Source organism: Saccopteryx bilineata, chromosome 12 (genome assembly GCF_036850765.1).
Source record: "Saccopteryx bilineata isolate mSacBil1 chromosome 12, mSacBil1_pri_phased_curated, whole genome shotgun sequence".
Classification (NCBI taxonomy): domain Eukaryota; kingdom Metazoa; phylum Chordata; class Mammalia; order Chiroptera; family Emballonuridae; genus Saccopteryx; species Saccopteryx bilineata.
The window spans coordinates 25553169-25574273 of record NC_089501.1 but is presented as its reverse complement, the minus strand read 5'-3'; the positions used below and the strand labels follow the sequence as shown (position 1 = coordinate 25574273).

Genomic DNA, 21105 nt, shown 5'->3' with positions numbered 1-21105 from the left:
TACAGGAATGGAGTGGGGGTGAAGCTGGGATCCCGGAGGGGATCTCACTCCAGGGAAAAGAGCAGGAAGTACTGCTCACAGCCGCTTGCCTGGCAACCAGGGAGCGAGGTTGAAAGGATCAGCTTATCTCCCAAGTGGAAAGGAAAGAGAGAGGAACAGACTGTGAGGGGCCAAGAAATGCAGGAGATGACCTAAAAAAATGCTGACTCATTCATGCTGGAGGCGGTCATAGCTGGGGGAGGGACTGATGCTTCCCCACAAAACAGTACTGAATTGCTCCTGGATTAGAGATCTCCAGACATTCCTCCAGCTCCAATCAGCACAACAAGACACAACTGAAAACAGGAAGTGGGGAGGAGGGGCAGTAACTGAGATCTCCATGGAGATCTGAGATACACCTCCCTCTACTGAAGCTGAGAAAACACCCTGCCCACAGAGAGATTAGTTGGTGGAAGCGGCCTTCAGAATCTCAAGTTACACCCATTGCATTCCTGGATACAGTTTCAAGGAAGCCCCCTGCTGAGATCAGTAAACAAGACTATCACCTGTTAAGAAAACAAAGAAATCAAGACTTCAAAGCTACCCAAAATGAAAGTGGATTACAAATAATAGCTGATACCAACCCAAGAAGACCTAGAAATAACACAACTGAAAACTGGAGGTAGAAAACACCAAGCCTAGACTCAACAAGCTCTATAAGCAAAACACCCAAACACAGACATAATGAGAAGACAAAAAAGTGCAATCCAAATGAAACCACAAGAGGTACCTTCAGAAGATGAACTGAGCGATATGGAAATAACCAAACTTCCAGATGTGGAGTTCAAAATAATGATTTTAAGGATGCTTAGGGATCTTAGAACAACAATGGATGGTCATTATGAACACCTAAATAAAGAAATAGCAAGTATAAAAAAGAATCAGTCGGAGATGACAAATACAATATCAGAAATAAAGACCACAATGGAAGGAATTATAAACAGAATAGATAGAGCTGAGGATCGAATCAGCAAGTTGGAGGACAACTGGAATGAAGGCATAAAAGCAGAGAAGAAAAAAGAAAAGAGACTCAAAAAGTCAGAGGGAACCCTTAGAGAGCTCTGTGACAACATGAAGAGAAATAACATCCGCATCATAGGGGTTCCTGAAGAAGAAGAAAAAGAACAAGGGACAGAGACTTTGTTTAATCATATCATAGCTGAAAACTTCCCTAAATTAATGCAGGAGAAACTCTCACAAGTTCAAGAAGCACAGAGGACTCCATTAAAAAGAAACCCAAAGAAACCTACACCAAGACACATCATAATTAAAATACCAAAGCTAAGTGATAAAGAGAAAATATTAAAAGCTGCAAGAGAAAAAAAAGCTATCACCTACAAAGGAGCCCTCATAAGGATGACATCCAACTTCTCAACAGAAACACTTGAGGCCAGAAGGGAATGGCAAGAAATATTCAAAGTAATGCAGAACAAGAACCTATAACCAAAACTACTTTATCCAGAAAGGCTATCGTTTAAAATCGAAGGAGAAATAAAAAGCTTCCCAGACAAAAAACAACTCAAGGAATTCATTACAACTAAACCAATGCTGCAGGAAATGTTAAGGGGCCTGTTGTAAACAGATCAAAGTGGGAAAAGAATATAGCAAAAGGGGAATACAGCTTTAAAGAGTAAAATGGCAAACAACAATGACATATGAATAATAACCTTAAATGTAAATGGATTAAATGATCCAATCAAAAGACATAGGGTAGCTGCGTGGATAAGAAAACAGGACCGGTACATATGCTGTCTACAAGAGACACACCTTAGAACAAAAGATACACATAGATTGAAGGTAAAAGGATGGAAAAAACATTTTATGCAAATGGAAATGAAAAAAAAGCTGGGGTAGCAATACTTATATCAGACAAATTGGACTTTAAAACAAAGAATATAGTAAGAGATAAAGAAGGCCACTACATAATGATAAACAGAGTAATCCAACAGGAAGATATAACTATTATAAATATCTATGCACCTAATATAGGAGCACCTAAATATATAAAGCAGACTTTGATGGATTTAAAGGGTAAGATCAACAGCAATACTATAATAGTAGGGGATTTCAATACCCCACTAACATCACTAGATAGATCCTCAAGAAAAAAAATTAACAAAGAAACAGCAGACTTATTGGAAACACTAGATCAACTTGATTTAATAGATATCTTCAGAACCTTTCACCCTAAAGCAGCAGAATATACATTCTTTTTAAGTGCTCATGGTACATTCTCTAGGATAGACCACATGTTAGGGCACAAAAGTGGTCTCAACAAATATAAGAAGATTGAAATCATATCAAGCACTTTCTCCAATCACAACAGCATGAAACTAGAAATGAACCACAACAGAAAAGCTTAAAAATTCTCAAACACATGGAAACTAAATAGCAAGTTGTTAAATAACGAATGGATTAAGAATGAGATCCAAGAGGAAATAAAAAAATTCCTAGAAACAAATGACAATGAGCATACAACTCAAAATTTATGGGACACAGCAAAAGCAGTACTGAGAGGGAAGTTCATAGCACTACAGGCACACTTTAAGAAGCTAGAAAAAGCTCAAATAAACAACCTAACCCTGCATCTAAAAGAAGTAGAAAAAGAAGAGCAAGTAAAGCCCAAATGTAGTAGAAGGAAGGAAATAATAAAGATCAGAGCAGAAATAAATGACATAGAGACTAAAGAAACAATACAGAGGATCAATGAAACTAGGAAACAAGAAAAGGTAAACAAGATTTTGATGAACATTTAACTAGAACCACCAAGAAAAAGAGAAAGAGGACTCAAATAAATAAAATTAGAAATGAGAGTGGAGAAATAACAACTGACACAACAGAAATACAAAGGATTGTAAGAAAATACTATGAAGAACTGATTGCCAAAAAATTAGACAACCTAGATGAAATGGACAAATTCCTTGAAACATACAATCTTCCAAAAATCAATCTGGAAGAATCAGAAAACCTAAACAGACCTATTACACCAAATGAGATCAAAACAGTTATCAAAAAACTCCCAACACAGAAAAGTCCGGGGTCCGATGGCTTCACAACTGAATTCTACCAAATATTCAAAGAAGAACTAACTCCTATCCTTCTCAAGCTATTTCAAAAAATTCAAGAGGAAGGAAGACTTCCAAACTGCTTTTATGAGGCGAGCATAATTCTGATTCCAAAGCCAGGCAAAGACAACACAAAGAAAGAAAATTATAGGCCAATATCTCTGATGAATATAGATGCTAAAATCCTCAACAAAATATTAGCAAACCGGATCCAACAATATATGGAAAAAAATCATACACCATGATCAAGTGGGATTTATTCTGGGGAGGCAAGGCTGGTACAATATTCGTAAATCAATCAATGTGATTCATCACATAAACAAAAAGAAGGAGAAAAACAATATGATAATAGATGCAGAAAAAGCATTTGATAAAATCCAGCACCCATTCATGATCAAAACTCTCAGCAAAGTGGGAATACAGGGAACATACCTCAACATGATAAAAGCCATCTATGAGAAACCCACAGCCAACATCATACTCAATGGGAAAAAATTAAAAGCAATACCCTTAAGATCAGGAACAAGGCAGGGGTGCCCCCTTTCACCACTCTTATTTAACATAGTCCTGGAAGTCCTAGCCACAGTAATCAGACAAGAAGACGAAATAAAAGGCATTCAAGTTGGAAAAGAAGAAGTAAAACTATCATTATTTGCAGATGATATGATATTGTATATAGAAAACCCTAAAGTCTCAGTCAAAAAACTACTGGACCTGATAAATGAATTCAGCAAAGTGGCAGGATATAAAATCAATACTCAGAAATCAGAGGCATTTTTATACACCAACAGTGAATAGTCAGAAAGAGAAATTAAGGAAACAATCCCATTCACTATTACAACCAAAAAAATAAAGTACCTAGGAGTAAACTTAACTAAGGAGACTAAAGACTTGTACTTGGAAAATTACAAAGCATTGATAAAAGAAATCAAGGAAGATACAAACAAGTCGAAGCATATACCGTGCTTATGGTTAGGAAGAATAAACATCATTAAAATGCCTATATTACCCAAAGCAAACTATAAATTCAATGCAATATCAATTAAAATACCAATGACATACTTCAAAGATATAGATCACATATTCCAAAAATTTAAATGGAACCAAAAAAGAACACGAATAGCCTCAGCAATCTTAAAAAAGAAGAATAAAGTGGGAGGTATCACACTTCCTGAAATCAAATTATACTACAAGGCCATTGTACTCAAAAAACAGCCTGGTACTGGCATAAGAACAGGCATATAGATCAATGAAACAGAACAGAGAACCCAAAAATAAACCCACACCTTTCTGAACAACTGATATTTGACAAAGGAAGTAAGAGCATACAGTGGAGTAAAGACAGCCTCTTCAACAAATTGTGTTGGGAAAATTGGACAGCTACCTGCAAAAAAATGAAACTAGACCACCAACTTACTCTATTCACAAAAATAAACTCAAAATGGATAAAAGACTTAAATGTAAGCTGTGAAACCATAAACATCTTAGAAGAAAACATAGGCAGTAAGTTCTCTGACATCTCTCGGAGCAATATATTTGCTGACTTATCTCCATGGGGAAGTGAAATAAAAGACAGGATAAACAAATGGGACTATATCAAACTAAAAAGCTTTTGCACAGCTAAAGACAATAAGAAAAGAATAAAAAGACAAACTACACAATGGGAGAACATATTTGACAATACGTCTGATAAGGGGTTAATAACCAAAATTTATAAAGAACTTGTAAATCTCAACACCAGGAAGACAAACAATCCAATCAAAAAATGGGAAAAAGAAATGAATAGACACTTCTCCAAAGAGGACATACCAATGGCCAATAGGCATATGAAAAAATGCTCAACATCACTAATCATTAGAGAAATGCAAATTAAAACCACAATGAGATATCACCTCACACCAGCCAGAATGGTGCTCATCAACAAAACAACACAGAATAAGTGCTGGAGAGGATGTGGAGAAAAGGGAACCCTCCTGCACTGTTGGTGGGAATGCAGACTGGTGCAGCCACTGTGGAAAACAGTATGGAGATTCCTCAAAAAACTGAAAATCGAACTGTCTTTTGACCCAGCTATCCCACTTTTAGGCATATACTCCAAGAACACCATAGAATGGCTCCAAAAGGAGAAATGCACCCCCATGTTTGTGGCAGCATGTTCACAATAGCGAAGATCTGGAAACAGCCCAAGTGTCCATCAGAGGACGAGTGGATTAAAAAGCTTTGGTACATATATACTATGGAATACTATTCAGGCATAAGAAATGATGACATCGGATCATTTACAACAACATGGAAGGACCTCGATAACATTATACGGAGTGAAATAAGTAAATCAGAAAAAACTAAGAACTATATGAATCCATACATAGATGGGACATAAAAATGAGACTGAGAGACATGAACAAGGATATGATGGCAACGGGGATGGGGGTGTGGGGGGAGAGGGGATGGGGCGAGGAAGGTGAGAGGGGGTGGGTGAGGGGAGGGGCACAAAGAAAACCAGATAGAAGGTGACAGAAGACAATTTGACTTTGGGGGAGGGGTATACAGCACAATCAAATGTCAAAACAATCTGGAGATGTTTTCTCTCAACATATGTACCCTGATTTATCAATGTCACTGCATTAAATTTATTTTCATTTATTTATTTATTTATTTTTTGCATTTTTCTGAAGCTGGAAACGGAGAGAGACAGACAGATTCCCGCATGCGCCCGACCAGGATCCACCCAGCAGGCCCACCGGGGGCGACGCTCTGCCCACCAGGGGGTGATGCTCTGCCCCTCCGGGGCGTCGCTCTGTCGCTACCAGAGCCACTCTAGCGCCTGGGGCAGAGGCCAAGGAGCCATCACCAGTGGCTCGGGCCATCTTTTGTTCCTTGGCTGCAGGAGGGGAAGAGAGAGAGAAGAAGGAGAGGGGGAGGGGTGGAAAAGCAGATGGGCGCTTCTCCTGTGTGCCCTGGCTGGGAATAGAGCCCAAGACTTCCGCATGCCAAGCCAACGCTCTACCACTGAGCCTACCGGCCAAGGCCTGCATTAAATTTAATAAAACAAACAAACAAACAAATGGCTTACATGAAAAATATTTAACTTGTAATAAAAGAAATATGTTAATAAAGCAACTTGTCATACATCAAGAGACTATATATATATATATATATATCCATACTACTCAAAGTGATCTATAGAGTCAATGCAATTCCTATTTAAATATCAATGGCATATCTCATAGAACTAAAACACATATTCCAAAAAATTATAAGAAAACACAAAAGAACTCAAATAGTCACAGGAATCTTAAGAAAGAAGAACAAAGTTGGAATAGCATGCTACCTGATATCAAACTATACTACAAAGTTGTAGTAATCAAAACAGCAAGGTACTGGCATAAAAAGAGGTATAGGTATATAAATTAATGAAACAGAATAGAAAGACCAGAAATAAATCCATGCCTTTATGGTCAATTAATATTTGATAAAGGGGGCAAGAACACACAGTGGGGTCAAGACAGTCTATACAATAAATGGTGTTGGGAAAATTAAACTAATACAATATTAAACTGATGCAAAAAAGTGAAACTAGACCACCTTCTTACACTATACACAAAAATAAACTTGATTCTGATATATCTCCTTGAGCAAGAAAAGAAAAAAAATGATACTACATCAAATTAAAAAGCTTTTCACAGGAAAAGAAACCATCAACAAAATGAAAAGATAACCCACTGAATGGAAGAATATATTCGCCAATAATATACCTGATAAGAGGTTTATTTCCAAAATTTATTAAGAACTTACACAATCAATAACAAGAAACAAACAATCCAATTTAAAAATAGGCAAATGACCTAAATAGATACTTCTCCAAGAAGGACATACAGATGGTCAACAGACACCTGAAAAGATGCTTGACGTCACCAATCATCAGGGAACTGCAAATTAAAACCACAGTGAGGTATCACCTCATGTTTTCAGAATGGTGCTCATCAATAAATCTACAAACCACAAGTGCTGGTGAGGATGTAGAGAAAGGGGAACCTTTGTGCACTCTTGGTGGAAAGGCATATTGATATAGCCACTGTGGAAAACATTATGGAGTTTCCTCAAAAAATTAAAAATGTAACTGCCTATGACCCAGTGATTCCACTTCTGGGAATATATCTGAAGAAACCTGAAACACTAATTTGAAAGAATATATGCACCTCTATGTTCACTGCCATGTGATTTACAATAGCCAAGTGCCATTAGTGGATCAAAAAGGTGAGTGGATAAAAAGCTGTGGTACATTTACACAATTGAATATTGCTTGGTTGTAAAAAAGAAGAAAATCTCACCATTTGTGACAGTAAGGCTGGACCTGGAGAGTATTATGCTAAGTTGAATCAGCCAGTCAGAGAAAGACAAGTACTGTATCTTTACTTACATGTGGATCTAATGAACAACAGAAACTAACAAAATAGAAACAGATTCATAGGTATGGAGAAGAGATTGATAGCTGTCAGAGGGAAGGGGTGTTGGAGGCTGGAGGTGAAGGGATTAAACAAAGAAAAAAAACACACACCAAAAAAGAAAACAGATACAGACAACAATATGGTGATTGCCAGAAGGCAATGGGGGTGGGCAGAGGTGGGAGAGGGCAGAAGGGGATGAACAGTGGCAGAGAGAGACTGGACTTGGGGTGGTGAACACACGTTGCAGAAGGCAGATGATGTGTTACAGGGCTGTACACTTGAAACCTGTATGGTTTTATGAACCAATGCCACCCCAATAAATTCAGTAAAAAATAAAATAAAATTAAAAAATAACAGTAGAATATCATTATCGAAAAGAAAAAAAGAAATTATAACTACAGTAAAGCCACAGACATGAAAAACCTCCTAGAAAATGAAGAAAAGTTGGAGTGGAAAGAAATAGCTGTCTTAACTGATTGAGGTTAAAATACCTGACCTTTGCCAGTTTTTACCAAAACACACTAGCATGTGAAAGGACTGCTGGAGCGCCTCCGGGGACCTTGGAACCCGCCTGCGCAATGTGAGGGAGGGACTTGCACTTTCATTAGCGTGATGAGGTACACCTCTGAACGTAATCACTCAAACCTGGCCCCGTATCATGCACACGATCATACAACAGTGCACAATAAAACTAAAGCTTTTGTGATGCGCAGGCCAGACTATCTCACTGACCTGACCGTACATCCTTTGCAGTCGCCTTCTATTTCTCGGAAATTCCACAACCCAATAGGTTTGCTGTCAAAGTAGGTTTCGCCCATGCAACCGGTGAATGTAATCACACGCACAGCATCGGCCTTCTGCAGGGAGAAACAGAACACTTGTTAGAATGTAGAATTTTACTGAAAATCTTGGAGTACCTGTCAGATTTATTAGCAGCAGAATCTGGAATAGCGATAAACCACTCTTTCTGATAGTCTTGATTATGCACATATTCATTTTTTTTTTTTTTTGTATTTTTCTGAAGCTGGAAACGGAGAGAGACAGTCAGACAGACTCCCGCATGCCCCCAACCGGGATCCACCCGGCACGCCCACCAGGGGCGATGCTCTGCCCCTCCGGGGCTTCACTCTGCCGAGACCAGAGCCACTCTAGTGCCTGGGGCAGAGGCCAAGGAGCCATCCCCAGCGCCCGGGCCATCTTTGCTCCAATGGAGCCCTGGCTGCGGGAGGGGAAGAGAGAGACAGAGAGGAAGGAGGGGGGGGAGAGAAGCAAATGGGCGCCTCTCCTATGTGCCCTGGCCAGGAATCGAACCCGGGTCCCCCACACGCCAGGCCAACGCTCTACCACTGAGCCAACCGGCCAGGGCCCACATATTCATCTTTTAACCTTATTCTATCCTCACAGATTGTGTGTGTGTGTGTTATATCAAGTTATCACCGTGAGTAAATAAACACTTCCTAGCTTCTGACTTGAGGTGAGCTGCTTATCTTCTTTGAGATTATACTTTTTTGTTTGTCTCTAACATGAGATTATCAGGAGCTTTACTAGACATTAGATATTTCACTTATGGTATCACATACAGGGACTGACACAGGGAAAGCAGTTAATGAATTTGAGTGCTGTAACACCACTGAGCTTTCGTCCAGCGATCACGAGAAGGAGTACACACTGATTACAAACAGGGGAGAAGAAGCTTGCATGTGAACTAGCCTATGACAGTGCTGTCCCCAGTTTTGCATTTCCTTTTGCATCTAAGCAGGTTTTCAGGGCAGAAGAATGTAGGAAACAGTTAATTTGTAAGAGAAGGGACCATGTTGGTGTCGTGGGCTGTTGCACACAGAACAGTGCCTGACACCCAGTAGGGGCTCAATACATGTGTGTTGAATGACAAGCCTAGTGTCCTTCTCACTCAGAAAGGCCTTCAGCTCGGCACAGAACACAGTCACAAAGAAAGGGGGGTGACACAGTCTATGCTAGAGAACCTTGCTGTAATTTAAACAGCTGTTTCTATGGCATTGACATATTGCACAGAAATACTATATACTGGTGCCTATAACTTTAGAAAAGTGAATTCACACTGATCTAAATAATCTGGGGCTGGGAAAAAGTGAGTTGACATGCTTGAGGTTCAGAAAACTGTGGGAAGATGGTCACTGAACAGTTAAAATTTGTGGTTACAGTTGTGGGAGAGGCTCATTAACACATCTACGTCCCTGTTGCTGTGTTGCTGTGATGAAGAGGGGCACTGCCATGTAGACAGAACGTTCATCAGGCTGATGGCATTTGGAAGCCAGACAGTCCTTGGAATTCTGTCGTCAGAGCCTCGCTTACTTTTCCAGAGGTTGATTATCCCACTTGTGGATGCTATTTGCTGTTTGCTTTGCCCTCTTGCATCCTAAAAACACCCTAAATGTTCCTGTTCCTTTGAATTTTCATCACTGTGCTGATTGAGTTACTTGTTTTCAGCTTTTGGTTCATATTTCTGGGTGGCAATTTCCTTGAAGCTGTTGGTCAAGATCATGATGATTTTCTATAAGATTCCACTTGTCTGTTTTATTTTCCCCTGAGACTGTTTTAAGAAAGTTGTTTTGTAACAGTGATATCAGATAATACTAAAAATTATTTAAGGTGAGATTTAAGGTATGACTACCATGCCTTAATCATTTGTCATAAATTGTGCGCACATGATCTACTGTTCATTATGATGTGAAACACGGTGATTAAGTGTGGAGGTACTTGTGCCCGTAAGCCTGTGTTTAAATGCCACGCCACCACTAATGGCTGTGTGACTTTGGTCAAGTCATTTCATTTTTCTTATACTTGGATACCTTAACTATGAGGAGGACTTTACCTACCTGTTGGGTTTATTGTGAAAAATAAGTTAATGCATGTAAATAACTTAGGACACTACTGAACATATAGCAAAGACTATATAAATTTATAAAATTTATTATTAATATGTAGGCAAAGCAGAAATTCTTATCTCCCTTTTCTAGTTGAGACAACTGAAGCCCAAGTAAGTGACTTGCTTTAGGTCATATTTTTAGTAAATGATGAAGCAGAGGATCCAACCTAGACTAGATTTCAAAATTCACAGCTTTTGTACTGCTCCGTATTACCCCTATATTTATCTTTCTGCAGAGAAGAGAAGGCTGGCAATATGACTATATATTACTATGTACACATACTGTATATTTATATACAGTTCTAAGAAATGAGAATGATTTTAGTGTGTAGTTGTGGAATCAATTACAATACTTTAGAGTCATATCTCATACACAAAGCAAATAAAACAACCTCATTTGATCAGAAGGTTGAGTTCTTATAAAGTTGGGGTCACTGTGGCTTTTCACATTTTCTGATTAATCTCATCTCAGGATGATTCTGACAAGCCAGGATTAACTATTATATTCGGCTGTGCTCTTACATCTCACCCACAGGTCATTTTCTAACACCTAATTCTATTTAATCGGTATGAGCATCTTTGAAATGCAGGCACTTTGCAATTCGAAATGCACAAGGACCTGTCATGAAGCAATTATGAATATTAAGTGCTTTACTCTATAAGAATGAGGAGAAGAGCAACTCGAAAACTTTTAAAATTGGATCATGATTTGAAAGCTTACGATTCCCGTGATATTTCCCAAGGTATTCATAAATCTTTTAATTAGATGTGTTTGAACTTTATAGCACTTCATATCAATAAATCACAAGTTGATTCAGAAAATAAAGTATATTTAAAGATCACTTTGCTTCTGAGGTAACTAACACAAGAATATCCAAATGTTGATGCCATAAATTAGGGCAAAAAACCCCCAACTATTTAAGTAAATTCATAGGCTTCAAATATTGTCTTCCTAGTACTGAAAAAAATTCTTACTCAATGTGAATTTGTGTTTCCAAAAATACAAATTCATAAAAAGTGATTGAGTTTTATCATGCTTCAACCAAAGTAACCATGTTAGGAGTTGTCCACCATGACTAAGTAAGCAGGATGGGGAAGAATACATTACCTTCAATTTCCCAGTCAAGCCACCAACGAAGAGCATTGCATTTGCATCCACATCTAGAATCGTATACCCTGGAGGAGACGCTGAATGGTATGTGCGGGGCATGATGCTGGCTTTGGGTCCATCCAAGGCCCTCACAGAGATGGTTCCATTTCTCCCAGTTCTTCCAGGGTACGTGTTGAAAGGAAACAGAAGGAAATACAGAAGACGGGTTATGTATCACCCTTCTGGTAGCTTCAGATTGAAGAGGTATAAAATGTAGAGATGTGTTTTGGAATATTTAAGAGATAACTGGGTGTTTAGCTTCAAAACTTCCAGATTCATTAAATTGCAAATCTAAACCCAGAGTCTGATCTTTGCTAGATGTTTACTGTCAGCCGGACCAGTGAGCAGTATACCCTGATTCTGTGAGTGTCCACGGATGTGTAATGACACAGCAGCAATTAGCTGATAAAATTGCTATTGATTGAATAAAAAGTCTTTTTCCTATGGCTTTACAAAACAATTTACTATTTACCAACACTAGCTATTAAAATAAGTTTATATTACTTCATTTAGTATTTTATCTAATTTAATTCAGCAAGTGAGCTCTGAATAATCCCTTTTGCACTATAAACTGCATAATTTCTTCTAAAGTCCCTTATCATATCTTGGATCTAGATTTGCTGATGTAGTCTTCCTGGAACCACACATCTTTTATTGTTTGGCATACCATCTTAATGTATATGGTATGATATCTAGTGTTCAGAGTTGTGTATACAAATTATATAAAAGAACTTCACTTTTAAATTCAATTAATATGACTTTGAAAGCTATTATTATTGTATTTCATTTTCTTTTTTTAAGTGATTGATTTCCATGGCTTGTTAAATATGAAAATCTAGTCTCTTTTCTGAGATAAGCTGTCAAAACAAAACTTTAGTGTCATATTTCACTCCCTGCTATCTCATTGTGGTAATCTTTTTATCTTTGAGGGTACAGTATTAACTGAAATACATGGAAACAATAAAGTGAATTTATCAAATAAGATTCTTCTTTAATAGAATATATCTCTTCTGATAAAAGCACTGTACTTTGTGAATATAAATATTCTTAAATTCTTAAAGTACTCAATCCCCACCATCATTACATATAGAAGTACTTTTGTCTGTCAGTCTCTCTCTCTCTTTCTTTCTCACTATCTCTCTCTCTCTCTCACACACACAAACTGAAGATATTACTTCTCATTAAGTTTTCTTTTAAATTTTATATTATGGAAAAATTTAAACATATACAAACACAGAACAAAAATCTATGTTCCCATCACCTAGATTACCAGATTCTTGATCAACTTCATCTCTAGCCCTAGGCCCTTAGCAATACCTCTTAACTATTAGCTGCCTTGGGTGTGGTGAACAGTTAAGAATTAAGAATATAAGGGAAATAGAGGAAGGAGTATTAAGGATAGAAATGGTTTCTCTAAGTAATATATACACTGTTAGAATTTAATTGAATTAGCTTCAAAGATAGAATGAATCAATTTCCTGTTACCTCCCATTTTAAGTAGTGTGGACCTGACAAATACTCATGCCAGCAATTAGCTACTGCACAAGCCTGTAAGCTAGGTTGCTGTGCAGACTAGAAGAGGAACTGTGAACACCAGAGAAGGGCACCGATGGCAGCTTGTCTACTCTGGCTTGCTCTGAATAAAGACAAGCCTCAGCACCCTTCAGGTGTGGCAGGGTAACTGAAAACAACTAGCTTCAAAACTCCCATGGGACAGCCAGAGAAGGAGTCCAAAGTCACTCTAAGGCTTGTCAGTTCCTCACAGGCACTAAGACATCAATTTGTATATATTTATGTATACACATAATATATAAAATTTGTGTGTACATATAGAAATGTATACATTAACTTCAAGAAGATGTGTATACATATATACTATGCAACCTACTTCAAAATTCTGTCATTGTATTAATTTTTATTGAGTTAGTTACCTTGATGCCTCAATACGGTACCAATATGAGTCATCAATAGTCAAATCTGGATACTCTACACGTCCAACTCCAGATCCAACATCCCATAGGAAGCTTACTTTGCCTTTGCGCATTTCTATAGCCAGAAAGTCGACCTAGTTCAGAGAAACACAAAAGCAATACATATCAGATATAAAGCACCCAGTTAACTGTGTTAACTGGTCAACACAGTTCTTTTTAACAGGTGCCATTTCCAGATATGTAATATAATTACAAGCTACATAAATAAAATTCCCAAATAAGATGAACTTTTATTATGAATGGTTAAACAATATATTACCATGTTTTTAAGACAACACAATTGTCCATACTGCTGAGGTATATGGGCTAATTTCATCCATCATAGTTAGGAATAATTTTGAGGACAAAATCTTTTCTTACTCGGCTACTAATGGTATTTGGATTCATAATTCATTGTTGTCTCTGAGAACAATGACATTTTTAAAGGACCAGCTATTATTTTCTACTCAAGTGACCTCAAACTTCTCACCCGAATTCCAAGTACTGACTTATGTAATAACTGATCTGTTGAACAGTCATTTTCATTCTGCATGCAAAATCAAATAGTGTAAATGAAAGGAATTAGAACTTTTGGGTGGGCTTATGCAGATACAACTTCTCTGAGTAATAAACTCAATATAAATCAGAAGGATTTTTATTGGTAAAAAAATGAGCACACTATTTTTCATTTTCATTTACCATAAAAGTTCCTTGTAATTTCTTAGTTAGAGAAAAGAAAAAAAAAAGGTTTATTTTTATTAGTCTTTCTTCTTAAACAGCTGGATCTGGAAATATAATTCAAAATAAATGCTGGCATACTCACAAAAGCAGATGTGCCTAAGTACCGCAAACGGTTTTCTTCATTTCATTTGCCTTCTAACTTAATTTGGCAGAACCTTGTGTGGTAAGGTTCTGAGCCTTTCAAGTCTGAAAGGCTACCCAACAGAATTCTGGGACATGGTTATTGGATTCTATACATTTTCCAGACTGCCAGAATTAACCTCTGACTATACTATACACAGTAAGCCAAGAAAAGCTGAATTTTAGACTTACAAATTTGGCACTTCCAAGATAAAAAAGGAGGTTGTCAGCAACTGCTGTCTTCACGTTGACAATGATATTATTGTAGCTTCCTTTCTTGATTTCTGGCTTGTATGTTCGAATGCAGTCACCTCCCGAAGACACAGATACTTTGATCTTCAAGAAAAACAAGGTACAAAGAACTAAGACTAACTGTCTGAGAAAGTTTAAATAGTTCCCAAACAATCACAAAGCCATCATCATCTCTTCTTTGAAGTTATGTTCCCGTTATCAAAGACCATCATTAGATGCTCATATGCAGACACTATTATACTCACTAATGAGGGCAGAGAAGAGCAGCTTTCCACCAGCATTTTGACAATAAGCTGTTCTCAGTCATATGTCTTGTCAGCACATTATTTTTTGAATCTTGCAACTAACAAATTCTTATCTTCATATTTTACCCCTTTATGAACATGGGAGCATTTTCAAAAGGTGATTTTTACATGAAGCTAATGGTAATATCTTTAATAAGGTTGTTTAACAAAATTGTGCAACTCAAATTTCAGTGATTTTGGTATCCCATTTTTTTTTCTTTTATTTTTTTCAAGAGGAAATTATCTATCTTCCTATGTTCTTACAATTGAAAGAGTCCAAATAGATTTTGTTCTAGATGTTCTAACAAAAAGAGGAATATTGATCATTGCCACTCAGAACATACATTTCAGAATAAATAATATCTTTTTATTAAGTTTCCAGGAAATGAAACAGAATTTCCAACAACTATCACTGCTAATGTATTTAACAGCCTTTTTTTTTTTTTTTTTTTTTTACTAGTTCTTTAAAAATTACTATAATTGCTAGGAAAGGAATTCCTATGTGGACAGAACTGATACAGTTCATACCAATTTTTATTTCCATTTAGGGAGCCTTTCTTCCATCACAAATAACACTAGTTGATTATTTGATTTGATTTCCTCTGGTTCAGGTACTCTGTCAAAAGAGCACTTTCAGACAGCAATGTCATTGCTTGCGTTCAGAGAGAAGCTGTGACTTTATTAGTGACAGTGCTCAAAGTAGGAGGCAGAGACAGGAACATGAAAAACTTCTCTTTGCCACTTCAAGAAGCTGACCACCTTCAAGAAGCTTCTGGGTCCTCACTAGCAATAAATTTCCATTGTCTTATTTCTTCTAGCACTTTGTGCTATTCAAATACTTTTCCCAAATGGAAGAAAACCAATATTATTATTACCCCCAGGAAAGGGCTGCACAGACTCCAAACAAGAAAGCCTAGGACACCAAACCAGTCTCCATATTATGGTGACACAAGGAGGTGTCTCCAGGAATCTCATTAGGGTATGGATAGGCAGCATGGGACTCCTCTCCAAGGGTGGTATAGACTATACTAAAGAGGCACTGGATTCAACATCGGTTGAATTTAAGAGAAAGCGAGGGAGGGGTTTTGGTTGTGACAAATATGTAAATGCATGTGTGTTTAAGAACTTCCGAGGATACGGCAGGTCTGCTAAGTCTCCTACAGACCAAAGGTATAGGACAGGGGTCCCCAAACTATGGCTCGCAGGGGGCATGCGGCCCCCTGAGGCCATTTATCTGGCCCCTGCCACACTTCTGGAAGGAGTACTGTATGTGGCGGTGCCGCAAATTGCGGTGTCGCTTACGTACAGTACTACTTCTGGTGACATGGGATGCACGCGTCAGGGCTCCAGAAGTGCGTCATATCACTTGTTACGGCTAGCAGTGACAAATATAGAACCAGACATTGACCATCAAATTAGCCAAAAGCAGGCCCATAGTTCCCATTGAAATACTGGTCAGTTTGTTGATTTAAATTTACTTGTTCTTTATTTTAAATATTATATTTGTTCCCATTTTATTTTTTTACTTTGAAATAAGATATGTGCAGTGTGCGTAGGGATTTGTTTATAGTTGTTTTTTTTTTATAGTCTGGCCCTTCAACAGTCTGAGGGACAGTGAACTGGCCCCCTGTGTAAAATGTTTGGGGACCCCTGGTGTAGGAGATAGTGAGTTTTTACGAATTAACAGCAAGTGTACCCAAACCATATCAGGGAAGACCTTGGCATTGAGCAGATTTAAGATCTGAGGCAGGCTGTGTCATTGCCATCATATGAAGATCAAAGGGAAGAAATCAAGTTCTGCCTGGAACTCACGAGGATAACAGATTGAGCCATTTCTGGCAGGAAAAGTATCCAAATTTCTAGTGGGGCGGGGCGAGCAGTCAAAAGTAACTAGACGTGCAGTTTGTTTTATCCTTATTCCGTATATGCTTATATAAGCATATGGCTTGTTTAATCACAACTTACTTACAGAACACACTATTAGAATTCTCCTTAGTTACTATTAAGAGAAGAAATGACCAAATATGAGTGGGATACATGGCTGTTTGGTCACCAGAGGAGTCTGTCCTTGTTTAGATATACCCAGAAGAAATAATAGGGGATTACAGTATATGATCTGTGTGTTAAAAAGTGTGTGTGTGGGGGAAGGGCAAAGTGCAGAAGACAGAGCACCAGTACGGAAGCCTGCCTGAGCTGATGAAGCCCCTCGGAGAATGGGGTGTAAGAAGGCAGTCAGCAGAAAGCTAAGGGTATCTAACACACCAGGAGTTACAATTAATCTATATTATAACTAACACACCTTACATATCTGAAAAATATGGTTCTCTGAGCAAAATGATGTTGTCGTATCTGGTATGCCAGCAGTTAATCTTGTAAAAGAACCTATTGGTCAGCTCTTACAGTTATTGAATATATGCAAATCCTCTGGATTTTCTGTCTTTTGGGTTATGGTTTTGCATATGTGCTCAGTACCTGGAATTTTAGGCAGCCCAAACTGTTGGTAACCAGCCCATAGCTACGAATTTCTCATTTAAACATCTTGTGTTTTTATTTACAATTATAGGTATTTATTTTAACTAACTTAAAATAGGTAAATCCAAGTATAGCATTTATACATTTCCCTAGGTGAAATCTCTAGGATATATCTTTCATAAGAGGAGAGAGGTTTCTGACACACAAATGTTCTCTTAAGATATTTGGTTCTATCAACTATTGTTATTTCAAATGTGACTCCCTAGTAAAACTTCTAAACAAAAATCACTATGCATTAGGTATCTCTAAAGCATTTCTCATAAACATTATTTACCAATTTATCATCATGAACTCAGTTGAACATTATTGAGGATCCCATTATTATATCTATTGGATTTTCAGTGCATTTTTCATCCAGCAACTAGGTCATTCATTTAAAACAAGTATTAGCCACTTTATTTCAACAAAGCAAAAAAAGCTACTTTAAAATAAATGTCTTTAATTTCTTGGTCACATTGACTATGTGTTAGAGCCACATCTAGACATCCCATGCTAGATTACAAATATGTTAATTAATCAGGCAAATGTCATCTTCAATTTGTATGAAACTCATTTGAAAAAAAAAATTTGGCTGCTTACATACTTCTAACACCCTACAAAAAGTAAGGCACTTTGTTGTAACTTCTATTTCCAAAAGCAATTAAAATTTTTCTTAAAAGGCATAGGCAATGGTCACTTTTTCTAACATTATTTTTATATCTGTCTTTCATGTTGTGTCTCTAGATAGGTTTTATATATTTACATGCCAGAATTTTATCTTTTTCTCCAGGGATTAATTGGGTGGTGATGTGGGAAAGTTCTCATAACTGATAAACATATAGGCATATTTTAAAAATTTCTTTAAAATGAAGACATAATAAAGTGTCCATATTTCCCTACCCAATAACTCAGCAGGATATGTGGCTAAGTGTATGATTCACAATCGAATACTTATTATCGTTGCTCCGTCAAACTCAGCATTGCAGAATACAGGGGTGGTATATCAATCTCTTCCTTTTCTCTGTCTCGGACACAGCTGGGTCTTGTCCTAAATTTGTTGCCTTCTTTCTAGTGTCTCTTATCTAGCCCACAAACTACTTTAAGTTTCAGATTCAAAACTCTCATCTCTGATTATATTACATATTACATTTTATAATCAAGAACTTGCAGCTTCTCTTCACCAATGAGGTTTCTCTCCAGTACAACTGCAGCTAAATGAAACTGTTTAACTTAGTATTCAGGGCCTGACAAGACTTGGCTTCCACTGACCTTTCTTGTTTAAAGTTCACTTGAGCAATAATCTGGGCAAACTCGACTGCTCTTTCATAAAATAACCCTGAAACTTGGTTCTCTCTCTGCCTTGGCTCAAGTGATTCCCTCTTCTCAGAATGCTTCCCCCACCCTCCCCCTACTCTCCCACTTTAAGGCATGGCTCAAATCCCTCGCTCCAGGAAATATCTGGCCTCTATTAGAGGTGATCTTTTCTTTTACAACTTTATAGGACTTCCCTGCTCCTACGATGTAGAATGACACTTCTGCATTATCTTAGAGTTATCTGTGTACGTGTCTCATTTCTTCTACTACATTATACACTTCGTGGGTTCCTTGTTCATCTTTGTGAACCTCACTGCAAGTAGCTTGGAACATAGAAGATGGTTTTTCTACATTGGCTAAATCTTAGATAAAACTCTACACCTTAGGCTAAGAACTGATTTTTTTTTTTTTACCTCGTGCTTCACATATGATCACAATAATCACCTGTTATCATACTGTCTACATGGTTTTCATATTGTATAGCTCAATACATGTCTTCTCAACACTATCTGCTTTTTTTTTACCCCATCTTTACTAATTTTTTGTCATTTTCTAAGTTTCTCTTCAATCAGTTATGAATTTCTTTTCAAAGTACACCTTGAACATACTGACTTGGCCTTCCTTAGATTAGATGTGTATAAAGGAGATAAACGGATATATTGTCACTTGGTGTTGTATTCTTGGCCACTGGTAAAAAATATAAATTGATGGATTAAGAAAGGTCATTTGTGTTCATTCTAGTTTCACAGGTCTTAGTAAAACAAAATTTTTGAGATGGAAGACTTGGGTATCTAAAAAGATTTGAATTTAAACCTGACAACATGAAAACTGTTAATTTTTCCTTCTATTTCTAAATTCATCTTGGGATAACTTTACCCAGCTAGATAAAGTTTTTACATTGGCATTAATAATTCTGTCCTAGATTATTAAGATGTCATATTCTAGAAAGTTCTAGTTCTATCCTAATAATCTAGTTGTTAATAAAGACCAAAATTTTAAGACCAGCTAGGTGTTTCTTATTTTTCATTTAAAACAAAAAGGAACCTGTAAAAATTGTTTGTAACTAAAATAACTTTTGTTGTTGCTTGTACACAGATAAGAGTATATATAGAAAATAATGGTTTCTCTTTGCTGTTACTTCATGTAACCTTGTTCATTCATTCCTGCTAAAACCCCACTAAGTAGCTTTTTTGTTTTCATCAAGAGCAAGGCACTCTCATCCATATACTTTTTCAGTATATAAAAATAAGGTTTGGCCTGACCTGTGGTGGCGCAGTGGATAAAGCATCGACCTGGAAATGCTGAGGTCGCCGGTTCAAAACCCTGGGCTTGCCTGGTAAAGGCACATATGGGAGTTGATGCTTCTAGCTCCTTCCCCCCTTCTCTCTCTCTGTCTCTCCTCTCTCTTTCTCTCTGTCTCTCCCTCTGCTCTCTAAAATGAATAAATAAAAAATTAAAAAAAAATAAGGTTTGGTTTCCATTCTTGAATTTCTGTTACTCTATTTAAATAATGATAAAATACAGCAGACTTTAAATTTATAGAACAATTAGTGGCGATTATTCTTCTCAAGAAATGTCTTTTGAAGTTTATGAAAGAACAAACAAATCAAAACATTTAACTTGTCATTTCCCAACTCCTCCTCCCCCCCCCCCCCCCCCCCCCGCCAAATACTTCGAGTTAAAGAACAATAAGAGAACCAAGACATTCTTTTGGAAATAGAACCAAAAATACAACCAGTTTGTAATACTGCAAATAAAAACAGCTTACAGAATTGGCTTGTTTCCGGGCTTGGTTTATCAGTTCCTTAATCTCAGAGATGTTTTTCTTCAGGTTATCCTCAAGTTCCTTGATGGGTTTGAGTTTATTGATAAGTCGATCGGCTTCCTGTTCTAGATTTTTCACAGTGGCATCGGCATCTGCAACTGCATAGACCAAGATTTGCACATCCCACACATACATGCATGCACACACACACAAACACATGTGTGCACACATACAGACACCAGGGCATGCACACACAGACAAAGGAAAATGACAGTATGCTTAATAAATAATTAAAAGAGTTTCATCTTTTCCACATGACAAAAGCAAAGCCATGCCTTGGGTTGGCGAGTGGGTGTATTTCAGTTGGAACACAAGCAGGCCAGAGGAGGAGCAGTTAGAGAGCAACGGCCACTGCTAGCTTCGTGATGAAAGTAAAAATTAGCACTGAAGGTAGAGAAAACGATACACTTAACTCAGTGCTTAATTTTTAGCTTCAGCCAAAAAGCTAACTTTTATGGAACAAGAGTTTTAGTTGTAAAAT

General features: G+C 37.4%; 1 protein-coding gene across 3 annotated transcripts in view; it reads right to left on the bottom strand.

Annotated features, from left to right (window-relative positions):
• Window positions 1–21105, bottom strand: part of LAMA2 (laminin subunit alpha 2) — a 660268-nt gene that overhangs the window by 59316 nt on the left and 579847 nt on the right. For all 3 annotated transcript variants that reach the window (XM_066248490.1, XM_066248491.1, XM_066248492.1), the window contains 5 exons: window positions 20568–20722; window positions 14631–14774; window positions 13539–13672; window positions 11566–11725; window positions 8285–8409 (listed from right to left, as the gene is read on the bottom strand). In XM_066248490.1, coding sequence (XP_066104587.1) covers window positions 8285–8409; window positions 11566–11725; window positions 13539–13672; window positions 14631–14774; window positions 20568–20722 — 718 coding nt within the window. The remainder of the gene's footprint in view (window positions 1–8284; window positions 8410–11565; window positions 11726–13538; window positions 13673–14630; window positions 14775–20567; window positions 20723–21105) is intronic.